Below are 24143 nucleotides of genomic sequence, written 5' to 3' on the forward strand. Positions count from 1 at the left end.
GTCAGATGCATGATGTATTAAACACATGGAAAGGCGGTAGAGATGGTCCAATGCCCCCCTTTCTTCATTTTAGATTTCAATTGTATTTGTGCTGTTATGTCAATCTTTTGTTTTTCCTATTTTAATAAAACCAGCACACATGTGTTAATGTTTCACTACTGTTTTATATGCTGAACTACTTTGGTTGGTTCTGCACCTTAGCTAGATTCCATGGTCTGGGAGGTTATTCTGGGATGCCATAGCACACATTATATTTTTTGCAATGTTTTTGTGCTTTATCCCTTTTTTCTCTGTTTCTGCCCTTCACATTACCTTCCCCCTATGTCTCTAATCCACATGCCATTTTCCAATTACTTTCCATTCTGAAACCAGTGACAGTAAACATTAGGAGGTGGGGTCTTGACCTACCTGCAGCTCCAATGAAGGTCTTAAAGCACTCTCATCAAGTCTATGCCACTTGCTCTTGAGTTGGGACATTCAGAACCCTGTGACTGTGTTGTGATGTAGAGATGAGGATGTTTTGGCTTATTTCCCGCCCTCAACAGGAAGGCCATCAAATACCCAATAAAAATGGTTGCTATGGTTATTTCTCTCAACCACACAGTCCCAGCTGTGCTGCATTTCGACAGGAAAACATGTTTCCCTACAGTCTACTATGTCTAAGCCCTCATTGATCCAATCTCATTGGAGAGACCTATGGGTCTACAGTAAATATTTTACCAAACTTCACTTCCCAATGCAGACATTTGCCCTCCCACTGCATTAACGCACTTTTCTCTTTGTTGCATATTGTAAAGGTGAATTCTTTCACTTCCCATCTGTGCCTTGCCCTACCACATTGACAGTTCCCAGAGGAATATCCAGGGAGGGGATATATCATTTCTCCTGTCTTGTTTCTGTTTAAACAATTCTTGTTCCACTCAAGGCTCTGTAATGCATCCTTCATCTATTATCCTTGTCTAGTTTTATCCAGATTTTAAAGAATTTAGCAGGTATGTTTTATGATTGGTGGTTTACGTTGTGACACTTTTCTTGCTTAGTTGAAAACCTAGTTGCTTTCTCACTCTTTCACATCTCACAGTTGTACCATGTGCCACAGAGGAATACAAAATGTTTGCTTCACCATACCTCACATCTCAGATTTCTAGTCACTATGTTTTGGAATAAAATTTTTTATTTGATACACAAATAAAGCGACATATAGACAATACAAAGAATAATAACAAGAAACAAATACATGAGTATGTATTTTCAAACTAAAGTGTCCAGCTTCTGTCAGGGGCTCCTACTATGTATCATCAACTTGGTATTTTGAGTGCTTAATATAAATACAAATAGAGGTTCACTTATACTCTGCTCACTGACAGTCAATAGAGAACTTCATGAAGTAACTCAGGGATATGGCTTTCTCCAGTTTCTCAGTCCTTCCGCCTCTTTGTGTCTCTACTGTTTTTGTTGCAGGTAACGGAGACTGCAGAGAATTGTGTAGGATGCTTTAGGTGTCAGAGGGATGCATCCGCTTTTGTTCAGATCCCACCTTATTGTAATGGGAACCAACACAAACATCCTGGCAGTGAGTCCTGGAGTCAGAGACAAAGAGAGCACAGAGAGCACAGGGCGTGGTCCCTCTGCTCCTTCTGTGTACTCCTCTATTCACTAGGATAGATGACCAACTTCAGGGTCACATCTTAATAGTCCCCTCTGTCCCATGTTTGTATGCCTCAAGTGCAATTGTTCAGTACTTCCCTGACTTTGGTCCTAATAGAAACAGGTATACAATATTAGAAAATGGAAATTATTTTTGTCACTTAAAACAAATATATGTTTATACATATGTGAAGGAATGATCTTTGTTTTCCTTGCATAAAGTTTTTGACACTACTACCCAATATTATATTTTCTTGATAACCGTGATTTTGAGCTCCTGAAAGACATGCATTCAAAAGTATGCCAAGTCCTTGATGGATTCATCCATATCCTCTTGTAACATATTTTTCGCTTATATTTGTAAAACTATGCTATATTTGCAAACATATATAAGATTATAAATATATTTCTAATGAATATTACCCTTTAATAATGTATACATTCTACCTTTATGTTGCATTTAGCCTTAATATTTTATTTTTTTCTGACCTTTGATTGCTATTCTAGCTTTCAATTGATTTATATTTACTTGATTAATATTGATAAATTATTTGTTTACTTTCAATTATGTCTTTATTTTCTAAATTTTAAAAGATAACTCTGCTAGGTTTAAAAATGTAGAGGAATAGTTATTTCATTTTGATGCTTAATCTAAGATTTTACTTTCTCTGAACAAGTAAGATCAGATGTGTGCCTGTTCCTGTTTGTGCAAGTGCTGGTATAATATGTGTACATGTGTGTATAGGTCAGAGTTCAATTTTGGATGTTGTTCCTCAGGGGCAATTCATCTTTTGTTTTTAAAGACAACATCTCTCACTGAATTAGAATTCCCCAAGTAGGCTAAGCTGTCTTGGTCCGTGAATTCCTGAGATCTCTCTGTCCCTATCTTCCCTGATGTGGGATTACAAGGGCACACCATTGCCAGGCATGGTGGCTTAGCCCTTTAATTCCAGCACTTGAGAGGCAGAGGCAGGCAGATCTTGAGGGTTCAAAGCCAAGCTGATCTACATAGTGAGATCCAGAACAATCAGGGTTGTGTAGAGAGACTCTGTCTCAATAACAAAACAAGGGCACAGGATGAGACTGATACATACATATGTACATGCATATATACATACCACATAGATATCTACCTATCTATCCATATATACATTTGTAGATATATGTGGTGTGTGTGTGTGTGTGTGTGTGTGTGTGTGTGTGTGTGTGTTCTCAAACAATGAACTCAGGTCCTCATGTTTGATAGCAGACACTTTATCAGCTGAGTTAGAGCTATGCCCTACTTCCCATAAATTAGACACTTGTGATTTTAATCAGTAAATAATTTTGATTTATCTATATGTTACCTTTTTTTATTCAACTTTTTATTCTAAATCCTAAAATATAGCTCTGCCTGGTTTTAAGATATAGAGACCAGTTATTACGTTTCTGTATTTTGAAATTATGTTTAATATAACTTTTAAACTTTTTATCTTTTTTCCCCTGAAGTAATGTCTTGCTTGACACTTTCTTAAGATTCTATGTTTTTTTTTATCACTAATTCAAGAGAGCTCATCATTACTGACTAAATATTCTATGTAGGTGTTCAGAAAAAAAATAGCACATGGCCAGTTGTATTCTAGCCAGCCTCTTTATTTATTTTTTCTTTTCCAGTTTGAAACAATAGCAGTCACCCTGACCCCTCACTACAGATTTCCCAGTTTCATCCTCTTATGTGATAAAAAACACCCTGTCAAGAAGCAGCTGAGGGGAGAGAGGGTTAAATTTAGCTCATAGCTACTGGTTACGCCCATCAGTGTGGGGAAGCCAAGGAAGCAGGGGCAGCTGGTAATGTCACATCCATAGCCAAGAACAGAGAGAGAGAATGCACGCATGCTTGCTGCTCAGATCACCTTCTGAACTCATGATCCAGGACCAGGGCTCGGGGAATGGTGCTGCCCACAGTGGGCTATGTCTTCACCATACTGTCCACCTCCTCTCTCCTCTCTCCCCAACTCTTCTAGATCAACTCCTTTCTGTATCCTGTTTCTTCTGTTGGTCTTGAGCCCTTTTGCACCGTGAAGCCCTTCTGCAGACTATAGGGAGGTAATTTCTTTTTTTGAAAACTTGTCTGGAAATAGTGATTTTGCATATACGCTTGGTTAAGAGTTTGGTAAAATGTGCTAATGTTGAACATATCTTGATGTACATTCTTCCTTGAGAATTTTGAATGAAGTTTTGTTCCATCGCCTTTGTCTAGACTCGGACACTGTGATTAACAAATCTCATTGGTGCTATTCTGATCCCTGTCCTTCCCAAAGTGACATTTCCACAATCCCAGCATTCCAACTGAGCGAGCTAATGCTTCCCTGATCTTCTCACTGTCCCCAGTGTGCTAAGTGTGAGAGTGGCCAGTGTGCTAAGTGTGAAAGTCGCCAGTGTGCTAAGTGTGAGAGTGGCCAGTGTGCTAAGTGTGAGAGGGACCTGTGTAAATCGGAGGCTCACTGCCAGCCTTTCTCTGCAGTTTCATTGCATGCATGGTGTAACTAGCAACCTCTCCTTTTCCCTTCTCAGTCCTCACTAGCTGGGATGGCTGTCACTTAGATGTTGACTCTGTTAGAGGCATTCCCTTGATCTCTTTTCACTTGATATTTACATCTGTTTGTCCCTTTACTCTATTTGCTGAGAAATCCCTTTATCACCTAACCTTTCTGATGACTTTTGTTTTTCATGTGATTTCATTTTCATTTACAAGGGCTCTTTATTTCCTTTCTGTTAAATGCCGGGTCCTGAGAAGCCAGGTGCAGTGTTTCTGGGTTTTATAGCTGACAGCATCTTGCATCTCCCTGTTATCTCTGGAAGCACGTAGGCTTGCGTTTTACAGCCTTTTACATTAGTTATCACTCCTTTGCCAGCAGCCCACGCTCTGAAATGTGTGATTATCTCTCTTATAAGTGCTCCCCCCCCCCGCCTCATCTATGTCTCTGAAACTCTTACCCCCCCCCACTAATTTCTTGCTTTTGTGTTAGAGACATTTGAGGACTGAGTAGAAACAAAAACAAGTCTTTAGTTGGCCCTCATTTCACTACATATTCTCTTCATTGGCTTCCTTTTTTAAAACATATTTTATTAATTTATTCATATTACATCTCAATAGTTATCCCATCCCTTGTATCCTCCCATTCCTCCCTCCCTCCCATTTTCCCCTTACTCCCCTCCCCTATGACTGTGACTGAGGGGGACCTCCTCCCCCTGTATATGCTCATAGGGTATCAAATCTCTTCTTGGTAACATGCTATCCTTCCTCTGAGTGCCGCCAGGCCTCCCCATCCAGGGGACGTGGTCATATATGAGGAACCAGAGTTCATGTGAAAGTTATACCCCACTCTCCACTCAACTGTGCAGAATGTTCTGCCCATTGGCTAAATCTGGGTAAGGGTTTGAAGTTTACTGCCTGTATTGTCCTTAGCTGGGGCCATAGTTTGAGCAGGACCCCTGGGCCCAGATATGCCCATCGTAATGTTATTCTTCCATTGGCTTCTTAACTAAATTAACCAAAATAATATACTAAGCACATTAAAAACTTTGTGTTTATGAACTTTATAATATTCTTGGTGTATCTCAGTACTTCTCTCCTTTTATATAATTTGGAACATTTCTCTGTTTTTTTCTGGGATATTGATTTTCAGAATTCTGTGTTTCCCATTTTTTCATTTGTCTCCATCATTAAAAGCTTCTCCTAGAAAATGTCTGTGAAAGTTTGACATTATCACTATTTTGTAGTGTGCTATCAGAATATCGTGTTTTCTTTACTGTATGACTTTTGCCAGTGTGTAAGTTATTCTTTTATTTTTACTTATCCTTTTTAAAGTCAAGATTCCTAGAGTGTCAGCTGATATACTTTATGTTGCTTCTGTATACAGTGGATGAAGATAACTACATGTAGTTTAACATACAATGCAAGAGGAAAAACAATTGGTGTACGATAGAACTTAAGAAATATCTGTGTGTGGTTGCTATATTATTGAGTGTTTGGCTCACATCCCTTACCATGTGTAAGAAAAAAACTGTATTGGTGTCAGATAAACACATGCTTCAATTGTTAGAGTTTCATGTTAGTTAGAGAATTTTACCATTATGTAAAAAGGAATATTATCACTTTATAAGAGGCATTGTACAATAGCCAATGTACTATCTAGATAATACATAAAGAGGAATAAAGAATCTTCCAAGTAAATATTGTGTAGCTGAGCATTAGCAAAATCAAGTACCTACAATCTGTGGTATGAGAGGACCAGATTCTCCACGAACATAACACCTCTTCAGGAATTTTGTCTAGTTGACAACCAATAAAAATTACATTATGCTTAATGAGTTATTGTTCAAAAAGTCATTTAAAATGTATGCAGAGAACTTTTTTAATCTTGAGAAATATGACACTTTTAGTCTCAAATATTTATGCCGGGAATTTGTTTCATTGAAATCGTATTAGATACTGGACTTCAAGTAAGTGCAGGTGTAGCTATTTTGCTGTAACCATTGGCATTTCAGCACCAGCTTGGCTCATTCCATCTCAGGCTGTGGGTCATGCTCCTCCTGAATGAGAGGTTGGTTATACAGAAGCCAGCAGACAGTCAAAGAACAGCTTCCTAACACCCATTGCGTCACCTTCTGAATGCTGCTGGGAGCTGTTTGCTTTCACTCTCTAAAGTTTAATCTTATGATCTTTAAACCATTTCCTGTGGGTCTGGGGAACTGACCCAGCAGTTAAGAGCACCTGCTGCTCTTCCAGAAGACCAGCGTTCAATTCCCCTAGGGATGCACTTTCCTTATGAACCAAGTCATATTTTCGGATCTTACATTTTCTTATGTTGATTTTCCTTCTGGCCACAATCCATAGATAATCATTATTTCTGCTTTTCTTTAACCTCAGGTTCACATTTTGAGGTTATATTAAATGTCTACTTATTTAATAGACCCCATAGGATATTGATGTCTTTCCTTAGTCTATATAATATTTTTCATCCTTCACAATCCTTCAGGATTCCCACCAGGTTTTCCCTTTCCCTGCTATGTGAGCTGAAGGAAACCCTTGGGCACTAACCTGTAACCTGTTTTATTCTCCCATTTCCTCTGCAGATGCACTCAAGTACAGCCATCATTTTTCACAGTGCAGATGCGTATAGCACTGTTTGTCCATTCAATCATGCTTGGATTATTGTATCTTCTTCTGAGCCCTGCATTTAAAGGAAGGCATTAGCAAACTGAAATGTGTCTGGAGGGATGATTAAATTGATTGAAGCCTTCTAAACCATGTCCCATAAGGAATGGCTGAAGGAATCGTGTATATTTATTGTTTATCCTGGAGTAAAAAAAGATTGAGGGCAGGCAGGATAATTGTTTTCAGTAATTGGAAAGTCTGTCATGTAAAGGAGGGAACAGATTTGTTATGAGTCGTTCTAGGAAGCTCTATTAGAATCAACTTGGACAAAATATGAGAAGGACATGTTAAAATATTCTCTCGTAATAATCAGAGATCAAGCCTTATTCATTTTAGTTTTCCCCAGCACAGTTTTATTTATATCAGGACCTAATGGATATTTATTGACTAAATTGAATCAATATGATTGAAAGACCAAACCTCTCGCAAAAATCAGAGTGCCTTTCAACTTAGACGTATCCAGTCTGTCAGCAAATCTTTACCAGCTGTCTACGGAACAGCTGCTTCTGCACTTAGCTAGTAAAATATAAAGCGTTCAACATCACGATGTTGTAGAGGGCTTCTGTGGGCAAGAATCCTTCCAAATATTTTTCTTGAATTTGATTGTTTCACATCAGCCTCATGTGATAGGTCCTTTCATGGTTTACAGTGTAGGTGTGAGGATAAAATTGGGGCACGTGGCAGTTTTAGGCTGGCCAGTGTTGAAAAGCTCATCAGTGTTCCGATCAGGATTTGAACTCAGGTGGTCGGGCTCACTGCTAGGCATCAGTGACTGCCACTGTGATGAACTTCTGGCAGTGATGAAGGACAGAGACACACATAGTGAAAGCACATGAGGCTGTGAGGTCCGCAGTAGAATCTAGCCCAGTCTTCTCTCTGGGATTCTATCTCATCAGTGCTCAAGTGTCTGCAGCTGTCTCTCCTTTATTTTGTTTTTCATGTCGTCTCCAAGTAATCCTCTCCAAGGCAAACCTGACTGCCCTGCTTCCCTCATGCCTTTCGGTAATTCGTCAGACTTGCAGGACAAAGCTACACCTACCGTTTGAACAGCGAGGCCTTCTGGAATCTGTCTGTGCTCATCCCTCTGATCTCATTTCATCAGGAATACCATACAAGTCATGTAGTTAAATGAATCTGTCATGTAGCTCTTGTCTGAAAAGAAAACAAGGTTGTCGTGAGAGCGACGTTATCAATATGATATGCTCATAGCAGTGCCTTGCATGTAATAACTGCTCAAGAAATGTTAGCGTATTTATTTCCATCTACTTCTGATTATCCTGCCAAAACTGCTGTATGCTACATATAATTTATCCCTGAGTTTCCTCACTCCAGTGGCAATTGCTTTGTAATAGATTGAGAAATAAAGGGAATGTATTGGACTCTCCTAATTAACAAATTCAGAGGCAGAGCAAGCACAGGCAGAGTGCAGGCAGAGCTGTTCCTCCATTCTTCTACAGGCTTCTCAGCCAGGCCTTCCTCTGTGCTGGCTTCTGTTGAGCCTTCCCATCACTAAAGCATCCAGGGGGCTTTGAACACAGCAAGAACTCCATGCAGCCTTTTTATTCATATTCAGTAAGACAGAAGATACCATTTTCCATCACTGTTTAGCCAAAGCGCCTCACTTTGAGTGGATCCTCTGTAACATGGGCACTGTCATCCAGGAAGCCAGCGTCAGCTGGAGTAAAATGTTGACTGAAGATTCTTAAAGGTATGCCCATCTCCTAGCACCCAGAACCTGTGCTCTTATCTGGAGAAAGTGTCTCTGTTATTGTAATTAGCTTTAAAATCTCTAGGTGAGTTTATACTGCACTATCTGGGTGGCCGTTGGATCCAATGGTACATGTATTGCTGCATTTATTTGTAAAAGAGAGAGGAAGAAGCACACACAGGAAAGGGTGTGTGATGTCACAGAGGAAAGGGCATGTGATGTCACAGAAGAAAGGGCATGTGATGTCACAGAGGAAAGGGTGTGTGATGTCACAGAAGAAAGGGCATGTGATGTCACAGAGGAAAGGGTGTGTGATATCAAAGAGGAAAGGGCATGTGATGTCAAAGTGGAGACTGGATCTAAGAAGCCATATGATGTCCAAAAGGCAAATAAGCACCTAGGGGGCTGTAGCACCAAGTCTACCTTGATTTCCAGCTTCCAAGATCAGGAGGGAGTATATTGCTATTGTGTTGTTGTTGTTGTTGTTGTTGTTGTTGTTGTTGTTGTTGTTGTTGTTTTGGTTTTGGTTTTGGTTTTCAGTTTCTTGGGACAGGTTCACATGTAGTTCAGGCTGGCCTCAAATTTCCAAGAAATTAAAATACAGGTTATTTTTATTAATTTTTTAATTAATTCATTCATATTACATCTCAATAGTTATCCCATCCTTTGTATCCTCCCATTCCTCCCTCCCTCCTGCTTTCCCCCTACTCCCCTCCCCTATGACTGTGACTGAGGGGAACCCCCTCCCCTGTATATGCTCATAGGTATCAAGTCTCCTCTTGGTAGCCTGCTATCCTTCCTCTGAGTGCCACTAGGCCTCCCCATCAAGGGGATATGGTCAAACATGGGGCATCAGAATTCTTGTAAAATCAGTCCCCCACTCTCCACTCAGCTGTGGAGAATGTCCTGTCCCTTGACTAGATCTGGGTCAGTGTCCGATGTTTACTACACATATTGTCCTTGGCTGGTGCCATAGTTTGAGCAGGACCCCTGGGCCCAGATCTGCCCATCATAATGTTCTTCTTGTAGATTTCTAGGACCCTCTGGATCCTTCTATTTCCCTATTGTCCTATGCTTCTCAAACCTAAAGTCCCAACAGGATGTCCTCCCCTCTGTCCCACTTTCCTGATAAGTGAAGACTTTCATGGGACATGCCCCTTGGGCTAGTGTGCAGATATAAGTGAGTATATTCCATTTGACTCTTTCCTCTTCTGGGTTAACTCACTCATTATCATTTCTAGTTCAATCCATTTATCCACAAATTTCAGGAATTCCTTGTTTTTGATAGCTGAGTAGTATTCCATAGTGTAAATGTACCACAGTGTCTTTATCCATTCTTCTACTGAGGGATACTTAGGCTGTTTCCATGTTCTGGCTATTATGAATAAGGCTGCTATGAACATGGTAGAGCATATGTCCCTGTTGTGTGCTGGAGCTTCTTCCATACAGGTTATTTTTGAGCCAGCTCTTTTTACAAGGAACATAGGAACACACTGCCAAGATTGCACTCTTCCATTCTAAACTTTGTAACTTCTACGAGAGTAGCAACACAGAAGTCCCTTCCATACTCTCCAACTCCGCTCTCTGCTTGTGACGTCTGATTCTTTCAGTTACACCACTTTGGATACCAAGCTTGCAGTAAAAGCCATTTTTTAAAATTCATCTTTTCTGAGGTTACTGTACTAATTTCAGCAACAAAACAAGATATTTCATTTGACTTTCTAACTCCCTTAGTAATTCATAGTTTTCTCTTGCTGTGCTGACATATCCCTTGTTGGTAATACCATCAGGTGATTTTACTGATGGCCACCCAGATGGCTATTTCCCATTCTTCTGTGGGCAAAGTCTGAAACTCCAAGAACCTGTATCTTCATGTGTATTTTTAAAAAAACTAGAACGAGTCTGTATTTGCCTTGCATATTGGTTAGTGTGATCTCAGTGATTGTATACAAATGAACTCAGTTGTGGTCTTGAGGAGTCTTCACTGATGCTGACTATGCACTACACATTCTTATAGTCCCATGGAAAGAAATATAAAACCACACAGTGTTTTTACTTCATGCATGCTTAACATTTTAACATATTTGAAGCTCTAAAATCTTTAGAGTAGGTGGGCAATGCCAAGCAAAATTGAACTACAGAATGAATGGTTCATTTAGCAATAATCCCTTTGAGGGTTTTGCCTCATCTAATACAAACAAATGCTTCCAAGGGCATTTGAATTTAGCCTTACATGGTCTTAAAAGAAAAAATATATAGCTTAAAAAGTAAAACCTATATATTAAATAATAGAATGTAAGAATTCAAAACTTTGAAACAAAGAATATAAAGGCAAAGCCTTGTCTTGTTAAAGACTTTAATTATAATTAAATCTTAATTACAACAGCTAAAAGTAGAAGGTACCTGTAAAAATAAATTATATGGGAAATCTCAGGAACAATATGAATAAAGAAACACCTACAAATTACTGTCTAGTAAAGGATTGGGTGACAAAACACACTGAATGGTTGAACAATCACAGAATAAGCCCTAAAACCCAAAACTTGAGAAACCATCTAAAAAATATTTGAAAACTATCAGTGTCATTTCACAATCCATATCAATCTTACAAACTGTCGTCTTTCAAAACAGTACTGTAATGTTATTATCCTTAGCTAGATTTCTTGTTGTTTCTACTACAAAATTTATAATAATTTTAATACCTTAAAATAACACAAATATGTTATCATATAGTTGTGTAGATTGGAAGTCAGAAAACAGGTTAAAATCGAGGTGTCAGCTGGACTGACTCCTGCCTGTGCATCTGAGTGAGATCTGTTTTTTTGTGGTTTGGGTACCTAGCAATCAACACAGTTTGCCTCTCCCACCTCCTGAGCTAATACAAGACAAGCCAGTCCTTCTCTCTGCTCTACCGAGGCTGCCTCTTCCGTCTCCATCTTCCACTGTTCAGAGCATTTGTGATTAGATGGAGCCCAGCCAGCTTACCAAGAAGAATCTGTTTTATTTAAAGTTCTGCTGATTAGTGACTTTCATTCATTTTGTGATCAAAAGTCTTTATTGCCATGGTGATAGCATGTTTACCAGCTACTGTGAATAGGAGATGAACCTCTTTGGGTAACATTTGTAGCCTGCCAACAGTAACTCTCTTAACTTTCCCATTTTGGTAATGATGCCATGCATCTACAAGATGCTATCATTGGAGGAAACTGGGAATGGAACATAGGAGACTCTACCTTCTTTATAACTTTTAATTATTTTAAAGTAACAGTAGTTAAGGAAGAAATGGTTTGGTGAAAGTGTAGAAATGCTTACAGAATTTCAGTTTAGAAAAAATGGATAAAATAGTATTATTCAGCCTTTAAGATCATCAATAAAGAGTGTCAGGATGGCCGAGTGGTCTAAGGCGCCAGACTCAAGCCAGCTATATATACCCAGAAGATGCTCCAGTACACAACAAGAAAATTTGCTCAATCATGTTCATAACTGCCTTATTCATAATAGCCAGAACATGGAAACAGCCTACGTGTCCCTCAGTAGAAGAATGGATAAAGAAACTGTGGTACATATACACTATGGAATACTACTCAGCTATTAAAAACAAGGAATTCCAGAAATTTGTGGACAAATGGATTGAGCTAGAAATGATCATAATGAGTGAGTTAACCCAGAAGCAGAAAGACTCAAATGGTATATACTCACTTATATCTGCATATTAGCCCAAGGGGCATGTCCCATGAAAGTCTTTACTAACCAGGAAACTGGGACAGAGGGGAGGACATCCTATTGGGACTCTAGATGAAAGAAACATGGGAGAATAGCAAAGTAGAAGGATCCAGAGGGTCCTAGAAACCTACAAGTAGAACATTATGATAGGCAGATTTGGGCCCAGGGGTCCCACTCAAACTAAGGCACCAGACAAGGACAATACAGGCGGTAAACTTTAAACCACTACCCAGATCTAGCCAATGGTCAGAACATTCTCCACAGTTGAGTGGAGAGTGGGATATGACTTTCTCACATACTCTGGTGCCTCATATTTGACCATGTCCCCTGGAGGGGGAGACCTGGTGGCACTCAGAGGAAGGACAGCAGGTTACCAAGAAGAGACTTGATACCCTATGAGCATATACAGGGGGAGGTAATCCCCCTCAGGAACAGTCATAGGGGAAGGGAATAAGGGGAAAATGGGAGGGAGGGAAGAATGGGAGGATATAAGGGATGGGATAACCATTGAGATGTAACAAGAATAAATTAATAAAAAAGGAAAAATATTTTACCAAACAAACAAAAAAGATCATCAATAAAATGATAAATAATAAATTGGTAAGTGGAAAGGAATGTCACCAAGTGGCAATTGTGCTTAGCATGTTGGAAGGAGTGTGTGGGTTCCATCCCTACCATATATACAAAAGACTGTTTTTAAATACTGAATTAAGCCTACTGTGGTATTATACAAACTACACCTAATCTCATCTAAAATGTACATTAAGGGCTCATTCTTCAGTTAATTAAGTTATTCATTCAAGATTTACTGGCTTTGGTTGTAAACACATTCTGCAAGGATCATCTAACTTCAACGAACATGTCTTCAGTTTCCATCCCTTTAATTATAACGCTATCCACAATGAACTGGCTATTACTAGAAGCATACCGCAACTTAACCTCAATATGGCCGACAGGAGCAATAGACTTGTACAATGTTTTTAGCACACTTACCTTACTTACCAAATGAAAATCCTTAAGCCAGATTACCAAAATGGTAAGCTTCGTGCTAGTCGAATGCTTTTCAGAAACACCCTCACTTTCTGTCTGGCTTCATATTTTCTAACGCTATGTGACATGTACAGTAGAAGCTGCCACCCTGATTTCATTAGGGAAAATAAATCAGAGCTGAGCAGCGGCGGGATGGGGAAGAGAGGGGTGTGAGCTTGCGCTTACTCTCCTAGTCAGTTCTAGACCCGAATAACGATAGATGGAATTTGGAAGGGAGAAAGCATGAGAGCAAAACCAAACTCAAAAACAGCAACAGAAACAAAGAAACGGCCATGCCGTGGATGGAGACGGTGGGCCTGTTAGGGCTGTAAATGTGGATGGTCCTGGGGGAGCTGGGACTTCACTGCTGGCGTGGGGTTAGCTGGAGATAAGGAAGGAAGCACCCAGCTACCTCACAACGAAGGGCAAAAAGACATGACTGAAGAAGCAAATGGTGAAAGTTTCCCCTGGAGCTGTGGAGGTCTCAACATGCAAAGAAAGAGGGAAACAGAAGCCGACCAGACACAGCTGTCTTAGTCATTATGCCAATAGCACCCTGCTCAAGAATATCAAGTTAACAATAGTTAAACTCGGCTCCAGATTAGAGGCAGAAAAAGTCACACACCAGAAAGTTTTTGCTAGGTCAGTATAAGCAAGCAATTTATGAGCCAAAATCTTTCTCCTCCTCCCAACACATACACAATCAATATGAAAACAGAAGCTGCTGAAAGTGGGAGTCACTGATAGACTACTTGCCTCCAGTGTGCCAAGCCCTGAGTTCTATCCCTAACACCATAAAAAAAAACAAACAAACCCCCCCAAAAAAAACCCAAAGAGGAGATATGAACAAGAAATTCAAGTGGCAGGCAGAAAAGGAAAAATCAAAACATAACAACAAAGCAGAAAATTGCAAATTCTAAATCCTTTCTTGAGTTCTGCCCTGTATAACATCATCTCAACCTCTAGGGAAACTGAGACTGACATTTAGACCCGAGATGTGTGACTGGAAGCCTGTCCAGGGATACCAAGCGATTGTGGAGCGGCGCAGGGCAAGGAATTGCTGAACACCAAGGTGAAGGATGGGTTGATGGAGTCACCCTTCACAGGGACCTGGAGAGGATGGAGGGAGAGTGAGGATACTGGTTCTGTAGAGACAGAACCAAGATGCGTGGACAGGCTTAGAGGATGTCTAAGCATGGAGAGTTAATGGATGTAGTTGGTCATTGATGGTGTCTGTTCACTCAGAAGATGTGAACAAGAAATGGTCCAGCCACCATGGACACAGCTAGGAAACATGGCTGCTGAGTTCCAACTTAAGGTTAGATCAGGACACAAGCACCCCTGTTCTGGTTCTTTCTACACTAAACCGCCTGTATAATTTAGTCCTAAAATTAATTTTGCCACAAATCCCAGTGCTCTCTTGCTAAAATCATGAACTTCTGCGAACCTTAGCAACTTAAGAATTCCTTATATACATATTGCCTCTAATTAATAATTGTTCACTATTCATAAATTGCAAAACATTTTTGTTGATGCCCTTCATGTTTTAAAAGTTCCCAAGTACTGAGAACCATACTGGCATGAAGTGATTGCTCTCATACTTGTTTTTAAAATTGCGGAAACACCCCAACTGTCTGAGAAAACAAGTGACAAAGACATGAAAACGATACTTCTATACTTTATTCCACCACTCAGCAGTTAGAACTGTGGATATACAAATAAACTGTAAGATATAACCATTGATTTCATTCTGTTATCTCTCCTCCAAGTGGAGTTGAAGGTAACAAGTTATTAGTTACTTTTAAGTTGAAGGTATTGTGTCCCTAAATGAGAAGAGAAGGGCTATGCAAAGCTTAGGAACCCTTCCACTGTAGAAATGTCACTGAGTGCTTGTACATGAGCCAGTATTATCCTATGTGATTTCAGTCTCCAGCACTCTCCAGTCTTTGCCGCAGGCTTGGCAGCAGATATATGCTCTCTAAATACATCCGTGTTCCCATCACGACTGACCTTCAGGTTTGCTTAAAGCAAAGCAGTTGCTCTTACCACCTCACCTGTGTTTAATGAGAGCCGTTTCCTCATGCCAATGTTGGGTTAATGGGCTGAGATGGAGGAAAAACAAACGGATCTCTCTGTTTCACGCCAGATTGCCTTTCTGCCTTGTGGCTTTAACCACTTAGTCCTCCCCAGATTTGCCATAATAACAATTATGGCTCTTCTGCTGCTTCCTCACCCAGGAGGATTGTGACAGGTGAGCAACACCTCCAGAAAAAAAAATCAGGGAAAATTCTTAATCTATTTCTACCATTGTAGGTAATAATTTTCCTCTGCAAAACCCCAAGGGATGCTTCTGTGGGCTCGCACACCACCACCCCTCAGGTGTGTGGCACCTCTGTGATTTGTGAGTTTTCTTCTATCTTTCCTCTTCTGAGATAAGGTTTAATTATGTAGACAAGTTGTAAAAGTCTATTTGTTCTTGTAAACAACTATTTCTTTGTTAGTACCAGATTTTGTTTAAGTGTTCTCCTCCTATGTGAATCTTCTTATATATCCGGGAAATACGTCAGTTCCTTGTTTAACTGCAGTTATCAGAGGAAGAAAAAGCTGGCTTCTTCTCACAGCTTCCCTGGGGAGTTGTTCTTTGCTGCAGATGACTAGAACACCCATATGTATTTATTTTTCGTTCAGTATAGGTGCAAAGTATCACCCATCAAGTCAGCAAATTTCAACATCTTTAAAACCTACTTTCTTGCCATAATCAGAACACTTGCAGTCCTCCAAAGCACTGGTGAAATCTCTAAGAGTTGCTGCTTCCTTAGAGGACTGAGAAAAACAGATTTGAAAAAAAGTGACCTAAGATGATGACAATCACAAGCCCCTTCACATTACAATTAAAATGTACAAAATGTGAGTGCTTCTGGTTAATTTTTTTCTTCGTGTGGATAAATGCATTGGAGTGTTGGGTTGTATTTTATTTCCTAGTCAAATGATCGTTCTAAATACTTTATACTTTCTCCCACAAAAATCTGACCTTTTATATTTGCTTTGAAGCAACATGATGTGTAAAAACTGGCTTCACAGCAATGGCTAAATGAGATGCATGTGGTGGTCCAAAGCTCTAATCACAGCACTTGGAAGGCAGACCCAGGAGAAACCAGAGTTCGAGGCTAGCCTAGCCTGCATAAGGAAATACTATTGCAAACAAAGGAAGAGAGAAAGTGCATAAAAAAAGAATATCTAGACGATAAGTTTACCTGGCCCTGCAAATTACTCACAGCAGCGTTTACCTTTTTACTTGATATAAGCTAGAGTTACCTACGAAGAAGGAACCTCGGCTGAGGCCTTTTGCCTCCATCAGATTGGCCTGTGGGTGTGCCTGTGAGGCATTTTCTTGATGAATGATTGATGGGGGAGGACCCAGACCACCGTTAGTGGTTCCATCCCAGGGCGGGTGGTCCTGGGGTTTGTGAGAATGCAAGCAGTTCCTGAGGAGGAGGAGGAATCATTGAAACACAGAAAAAAATTTTAATAGATATTTCTTCATACAAATGGTCAAGAACCAAGTTAAACTTCTTAAAATCACTACTCATTAAGAAACTGAAAGCTAAACCTATACTACCTTATATTTATTAGGTAGGCAACTACTGAAAACAAGTAGAAAATAAAGACAAATTAATAAGCACGTGAAGTATATGAGCAGGATATGGTGGTACATGAGGCAGGAGGATTGTGAGTTTGAAGCCAGCCTGTCATACCCACTGAGACACCAACTAAAACACAGAAAAACCAAGCCAAATGCTGAATGGAAACAAAAACTTAGAGAAACTGAAGCTCGGCACAGCGCTGGTAGGAATAGAAAGAATAGAGCAACCACCATGGCTTCCTGAAAAACTTGAAAACAGAATTGCCTTGGGCCCAGAAGTGAAATTTCTGGAAACATGCCAAGAAGTCGTGCTGGAAGGAGACTCTTAACGGCATGATGTACATCAGCAAACAGAAGTATTGTTTACAATGGCCACACCGTGGACACCACCCAAGTGTCCACTGACAGATGAGTGGACGAACAAGTTGTGGTAACACAAATTTTAAAAATGATATGTCCTTAAACTAGGAGAGAACTTTGACACAAACTATAATCTGAACGAATCTTGGAGGCACTGTGCTGTGTGACACAAGCCAACCCCCGAAGAATCAATACTGAGGCTGCAGAGAGGGCTCAGTGGTCATCACCACTTGCTATTCTTGCAAAGGACCCTAGTTTTGGTTCCCAGTATCAACGTTGAGGTTAATTGTCTTTAACTCCAATTTCAGATGATCTAATGCCCTCTTCTGGCCTCTGTGTGCACCAGACTTGCACATGATACATAGATATACATACAGCCAAACACTTGTACACATAATAAAAATAAATAAATTTTTAACAACAGCAAAACACTGTGATTCCACTTAGTTGAGGCACTAGAAAATAGAAAGATCACTTCTGGGGCTGACAACAGGGTACTGGGAAGGGGCCAGTCAGGGAGAAGAGCCTCAGCATTGCCAAGGAACTCAACCAAAACACAGTTAAAAGGCACACTTCCAAATGGTTAAAAGGACAAATGGCCTCCACAGACTACATTTACATTTTTACATATATAAATATGTAAAAACTACAAAGAAAAAGAAGCCAGAAATTTTGATAGGGGGTGGGGTGGGGCAAGGGAGGATTTGGAGTAAGGAAAGGAAATAGGGAAATTATGTGATTTTTTAAAAATATTAAAGGGAAAAAGAACACAACAGACTCCACCCAGTGGGGGATCTGGACAAATAAGGAGACTCAAAGCCAAACCCTTGGTTAGGACATGGGAGATGGAAGGATGGGATCGGGGGACAAAAAGAAAAAGAGAGAGAGAGAGAGACACACACACACAGAGAGAGAGAGAGACAGAGAGAGAGAGAGACAGAGAGAGAGAGACAGAGAGAGACAGAGACAGAGACAGACAGAGACAGAGACAGAGACAGAGACAGAGAGACAGAGAGACGAGAGAGAGAATGCAAGATGAGTAAAGTACCAAGGAAAGCGAACCAACTCATAGCATTCCTCAGTGTCCCCTTCAGGCCCCACCTCCAGACTCTTGCTTGGGGTCCTGCTCTGGCTTCTTATGGGGTCTTTTATCACAGCACAAAAAGCTGACTAGTACAGCCTTTCACTAAGGAGCACAGTATTCCCCCTCCCAAGGACTTGGCTCAAAACTTTTGATATTTGAGATAAGAGACCAGCTATAGATACAGCAGTGTGTTTAATGTCTTCACACTGAAGACGCATTCTTGCAATTCTTCCTTACAGAGATGAAATGTGTGTGGCCAAAAAGTAGCTGGCTGTCTTTTTTTTCATTGTTCATATCTTTTTTTTAATTAATTTATTCTTGTTACATCTCAATGATTATCCCATCCCTTGTATCCTCCCATTCTTCCCTCCCTCCCATTTCCCCTTATTCCCCTCCCCTATGACTGTTCCTGAGGGGGATTACCTCCCCCTGTGTATGCTCATAGGGTATCAAGTCTCTTCTTGGTAACCTGCTGCCCTTTCTCTGAGTGCCACCAGGTCCCCCTGGAGGGGACATAGTCAAATGTGAGGCACCAGTGTACGTGAGAAAGCCATATCCAACTCTCCACTCAACTGCGGAGAATGTTCTGACCATTGGCTAGATCTGGGTGGTGGTTTAAAGTTTACCGCCTGTATTGTCCTTGGCTGGTGCTTTAGTTTGAGCGGGACCCCTGGGCCCAAATCTGCCTATCATAATGTTCTACTTGTAGGTTTCTAGGACCCTTTGGATCCTTCTACTTTGCTATTCTCCCATGCTTCTCTCATCTAGAGTCCCATTAGGATGTCCTCCCCTCTGTGTAGCTGGGTGTCTTAAATACCATCTTGACAGTGTCCCCATTGGCCAGGCTTTTAACCAGGTGAGGACCCGGGTTGTTTCATACAGTATGGTTCAGGAGGAGCTGCGATCCTCACTTGAGTTTCAAGGGAGAGTCATACAAATACCAGCATCTGATGCAGTCTATTGTGTTTATGTTTTTCTAAGGAGAATGTTTATATTTCCATTAGATTCTCAGAGGTGGGTGTCATAGATAAGTGTGACATAGATTGGGATTATATTAAATAAATGTGTTCAAAGAAAAAGCTGACTTCAATAGCTGACTTTCTTTTGTTTCGTAGTTTAAGCAATCTTTTATTGCTGATGTAGCTTTTTATGCTCTGTTAATTAATTGTGTTTCATTAATTAATTCTTGGGGGGTTATATTTACACCCAGGCCCTTTGCTATTCATTCTTTATGCTCCCAAAGATTGTAAGTTCACCATTTACATTGGATACCCTGTTATTTTACCTAAATGAGAAACGCTAAATTAAGCTTTCTCGCTTTGTATTGTATATACAGTCAGTTATCCTAATCTGTGGATTCACTAAACGTGGGATTGAAAATATTTGGCAATAACTAATGTCTGTATCGAATGTGTGCAGATTTCAACCAACGGCACATCAAAATATTCAAAAACAAACAACTACATTAAAAGTGAACCTGGGCCCTTCTTTGTGTAATTCCCTGGAACGCAGACTGTCACTGCCATTAATATAACATTTACACTGTTATGTTAGCAGGGGAAAGGGTACATAGTGGAGAGAGACTTGGCCGTGGACCAGAGGTGGAGCCTGGGTACATGTGGGTACTCAGTCAATCCTCCCCCCACCCCAGCCCCGAGGGGTTTGAGCATCCTGCCACCCTTGGATACTGATGATATGAAGAATTTCCCCAAATCCTACAAATCCTAAAGCTCATTCTTCCTTCTTTGGCAATCCATTCTATTCCTTTCCTTTCCTTACAATCACGGCTAAGTAACTCTTTTCAACATGAAACTGCTAAAATCTGGCCAACATTTTCACCTGATTAAATGTTACCCTGTGCTTGTTGTGGGCTGGATAAGAGTGTACAGTGTCTCACAGATAAGGTACCAACTTTGTTTCATGAAGGATTTTTCTCTTTTTCCATATAGTTGAGACTTCGGTGCTGTGGATATGATTTTTTTGTTTGTTTGTTTTTGCTTTTTTTTTCATATTTGAACACAAATCTCATCAGACATGTACAATGTGAATTTTCCGGAATTCTAGGTTTCTCTGTGGAATCGTCTGAAGATTGGAAGTCCATGGAAACATAAACCTTGCGGTCTCCGAATTCAGACATGAAGAGAAACGCAGCTGTCTGAAATGGTCATGAACGCCAAACAAGTCTTCCTTTCAGTCCTGCTGTTTGGGACAGCAGGCCTTCTGCTCTTCATGTATTTGCAAGTCTGTATTGAAGAACAACATACAGGTAACACGCAGGCTGTGCTCTCCCATTAAATGATAATCACTATGCCTTCTTGTTATCAAATAAATAGTGCTGTTGATAGAACTTTGGTAAGCTGGAAAGTTCCCAATGTCCATAATTCAAATACCAGGCATTTTGTTTGTATGTTTGTTTTCTTTTCTATGTATTTATTTATTTAATCACTTTACAACCTGATCCCAGCCCCCTCTCTTCTCTCCTCCAGTCCCACCATCCTCCTCCTCCCATTCCTCCCTTTTCTTCTCAAAGACGAGGGCCCCTAAGGGGTACTAACCCACCCTGACACTTCAAGTCACAGCAGGACTAAGTGCATCCTCTCACTGAGGCCAGACAAGGCAGCCTGGCTAGGAGAAAGGGATCCAGAGACAGGCAACAGAGTCAGAGACAGACCCTGCTCCCATTGTTAGGGGACCCACATGTTGACCACGCTGCATATCTGCTACAAATGTGTAGGGAGTCTAAGTCCAGCCCAGGCATGCTCATGTTCCTTGGTTGGTGGTTCATTCTCTGTGAGGCCCCATGGACGCAGCTTAGTCGAATCTGTAGGTCTTCTTGATGTGTCCTCGACCCCTCCGTCTCCCTCTATCCTTCCTCCCACTCTTCCATAAAACTCCGTGAGTTTGAAACTCTGCCTATTGTTTAGCTGTGGGTCTCTGCATCTGTTCCATCTGGTCCTGGATGGAGCCTCTCAGAAGGCAGGTATGCTAGGCTTCTGTCTACAAGCACAGCAAAGTATCATTACTAGTGTCAGGGGTTGACTCCCTCCCATGGGGTGGGTCTCAAGTTCTATTAGTCATTGGTTTGCCATTCCCTCAATCTCTATTCCATCTTTTACCTCTACACTTCTTGTAGGCAAGACACATTTTGGGTTGAAAGTTTTATGGGTTGGTTGGTGTCCCCTTCATTCATCTGGGAGGCCCACCTGGCTAAGGGGATGTCAACTTCTTGCTCTTTAACACCAGCTGCTTGGAGTCACAGCTAGAGTTGACTCCCCGCTGCCGCCCTAGACTCCCAGGATCCTCCACTGTCCCAGAGGTGCACCCTCACCGATTTCCATTCTCTGTATCTGTCCTCTCCTTCCTCTCTCCCACATGATACCTACCCCTGTTACCCTCTCCACCCTCTCCTAACCAGTACCCTCCCTCCATCTACCTCAGGATTTACTATGTTAATCCTACAGATCCATGAGCATGGGAGATCTTTCCATCTTCTGATAAATTCTTTCATTTCTTTCTTCAAAGGCCATACAGGTCTTTCACTTGCTTGGTTGGAGTTACATCAAAATATTTCCTATTATCTGTATCTTTTGTGAAGGGTGTTGCTTCCCTAATTTTTTTCTTAGCCCATTTATCACTAACATAAAGGGGGCTACTGTTTTTTTTTAAGTTAATTTTGTATCCAGCTACTTGGCTGAAGGTGTTTATCAACTGTAAGAGTTCCCAGGTAGTATTTTGAGGGTCACTTATGTATATTATCTTATCATCTGTGACTAGTGATACTTTGACTTTACCTTTGCAATTGTATTCCCTTGATCTCCTTTAGTTGTACTACATTGAATAAATACAGAGAGAGTGGTCAGCCTTGTTTTCTCCCTGATTTTAGTGGAATTGCTTTAAGTTTCTCTCCATTTAGTTAGATGTTAGCTATTGGCTTGGTATACATTGCCGTTACTATGTATAGGTATGTACCTTGTATCCCATATATCTCCAATACTTTTAACATGAATGGGTGTTGGATTTTACAAAAGACATTTTCACTGTCTAATGGGATGATCATCTGTTTTTTCTTTCATTTTGTTTATATGGTGGATTATGTTGATGGATTTTCATACACTGAACCATCCCTGCATCCCTGGCATGAAGCCCATGTGATCATGCTGGATAATATCTTTGATGTGTTCTTGGATTTAGGTTACAAGTATTTTATTGAGTATTTTTGCATCAATGTTCATAAGGGAGATTGGCATTACATTTTCTCTCTTTGTTGCCTCTTTGTGTGCTTTAGATATCAAGATGACTGTGGCTACATTAGAAGGAGTTTGGCAATGTTCCTTCCATTTCTATTTTGTGGAATAGTTTGAGGAGTATTGGTAGGAGCTCTTCTTTGAAGTTTTCACTAAATTCATCTGACCCTGGGCTTTTTCTTGTTGTTATTGGAAGACTTTTAATGACTGCTTCTATTTCCTTACAGCTTACAGGACTATTTAAATAGTTTACCTGATCTTGATTTAACTTTATACCTGGATCTTAAGAGAGGTAAATATTTTACAAACCAGTGGCCTTTACTCCATGCTCACACTACAGCTTTTGTTTTATCAAAGGGGAGCATCCTGGCCTCATTAACAGAACATCAGTGGTTTTTTGTTTTTTGGGTTTTTTGTTGTTGTTGTTGGGTTTTTTGTTTGTTTGTTTGTTTTTTGTTTTTTGTTTTTTGTTTTTGGGTTTTTTTGCAAAAAAAATGGGTACAGCATTTATTCCCTCTCTGATCTGCCTATCAATATATACCAAGCCTAAATAGGAGCAAAATACACAGGAGTTTTTAATTCCTCATTTTTATGTTGATATCAACATCAAAATGAAAATTCTTCATAGATTTGTCATTAAGTGGAGGTAGAAACACCTTATAAAGTACTAATAGCAAGAAATTTTGACTTGGCAGGCCATAATATTTCTATCATACCTATTCAATACTAAGAATATATTACAAAAGTGACCACTGATACAAAGTTAGTAAGCAGCCTGTATTTCTTTTTTTTTTTGTTATGTATAGATTTATTTTTAAATGTAAATTGGTGCTGCCACTTTGACCATAGCTTGTCATTACCTAATAAAGTTGAACATCAGCCTGTGTTTCAATAAAACTTTATTTACAAGAGATGATAGGCCAGATTTGGTCAATCCATTTAAAATGCCTGTGTGTAGAAGGTGTTCAGTGACTGTTAAAATGGGTTATCTTTACAATTCAAATGATATTATTAAGAGAAATGTCAGAGAATATTTCAGAAATGTATATGCTTATCTGTTAATTAAGTTCACTCTTTTTCCTTTGGGAGAAATGGATGTTCGTTTATGATTATTATGAAAAATAAGATAGAAGCAGAGTGATTTTTTAATTGTTCCAGTTGTGATCTACTTTAAAGATATTCTCTATAAAGCAACCATAAAAGTTCTAAACAACATTAAACAGCAGAGTGGAGCTGCCAGTGTGACAGGTTTAGAAGTTGTTTCCATCCTTCAATACCTTCTTCGGTTTATCTCTGCATATCATTTGGATTTGTTGAATTTGTGCAGTGGCCTTTGTTGACAGGGGGTATTTGTACTTGTTTTCTAGAGTTTGTGATGTTCTCCCAACACACATTCTTAATTCTTTCAATCCATACAAACCGTGACTGTCAGACACTGATTTATTGGATAATCTTGCATAAGTACTTATACTATTTAATGCGATAAAGTACGTAATCTAATCTTC

General features: G+C 40.1%; 1 protein-coding gene across 3 annotated transcripts in view; it reads left to right on the forward strand.

Annotated features, from left to right (window-relative positions):
* The window catches only part of CHST9 (carbohydrate sulfotransferase 9), a 258823-nt gene that overhangs the window by 15413 nt on the left and 219267 nt on the right, over positions 1 to 24143 (forward strand). For all 3 annotated transcript variants that reach the window (XM_084778422.1, XM_084778421.1, XM_084778423.1), the window contains exon 2: positions 20459 to 20660. In XM_084778422.1, the coding sequence (XP_084634548.1) occupies positions 20555 to 20660 (106 nt within the window). In that variant the 5' untranslated portion in view covers positions 20459 to 20554. The remainder of the gene's footprint in view (positions 1 to 20458; positions 20661 to 24143) is intronic.

The sequence above is a fragment of the Acomys minous genome, assembly GCF_964271855.1.
Source record: "Acomys minous genome assembly, chromosome: 4".
NCBI lineage: Eukaryota > Metazoa > Chordata > Mammalia > Rodentia > Muridae > Acomys > Acomys minous.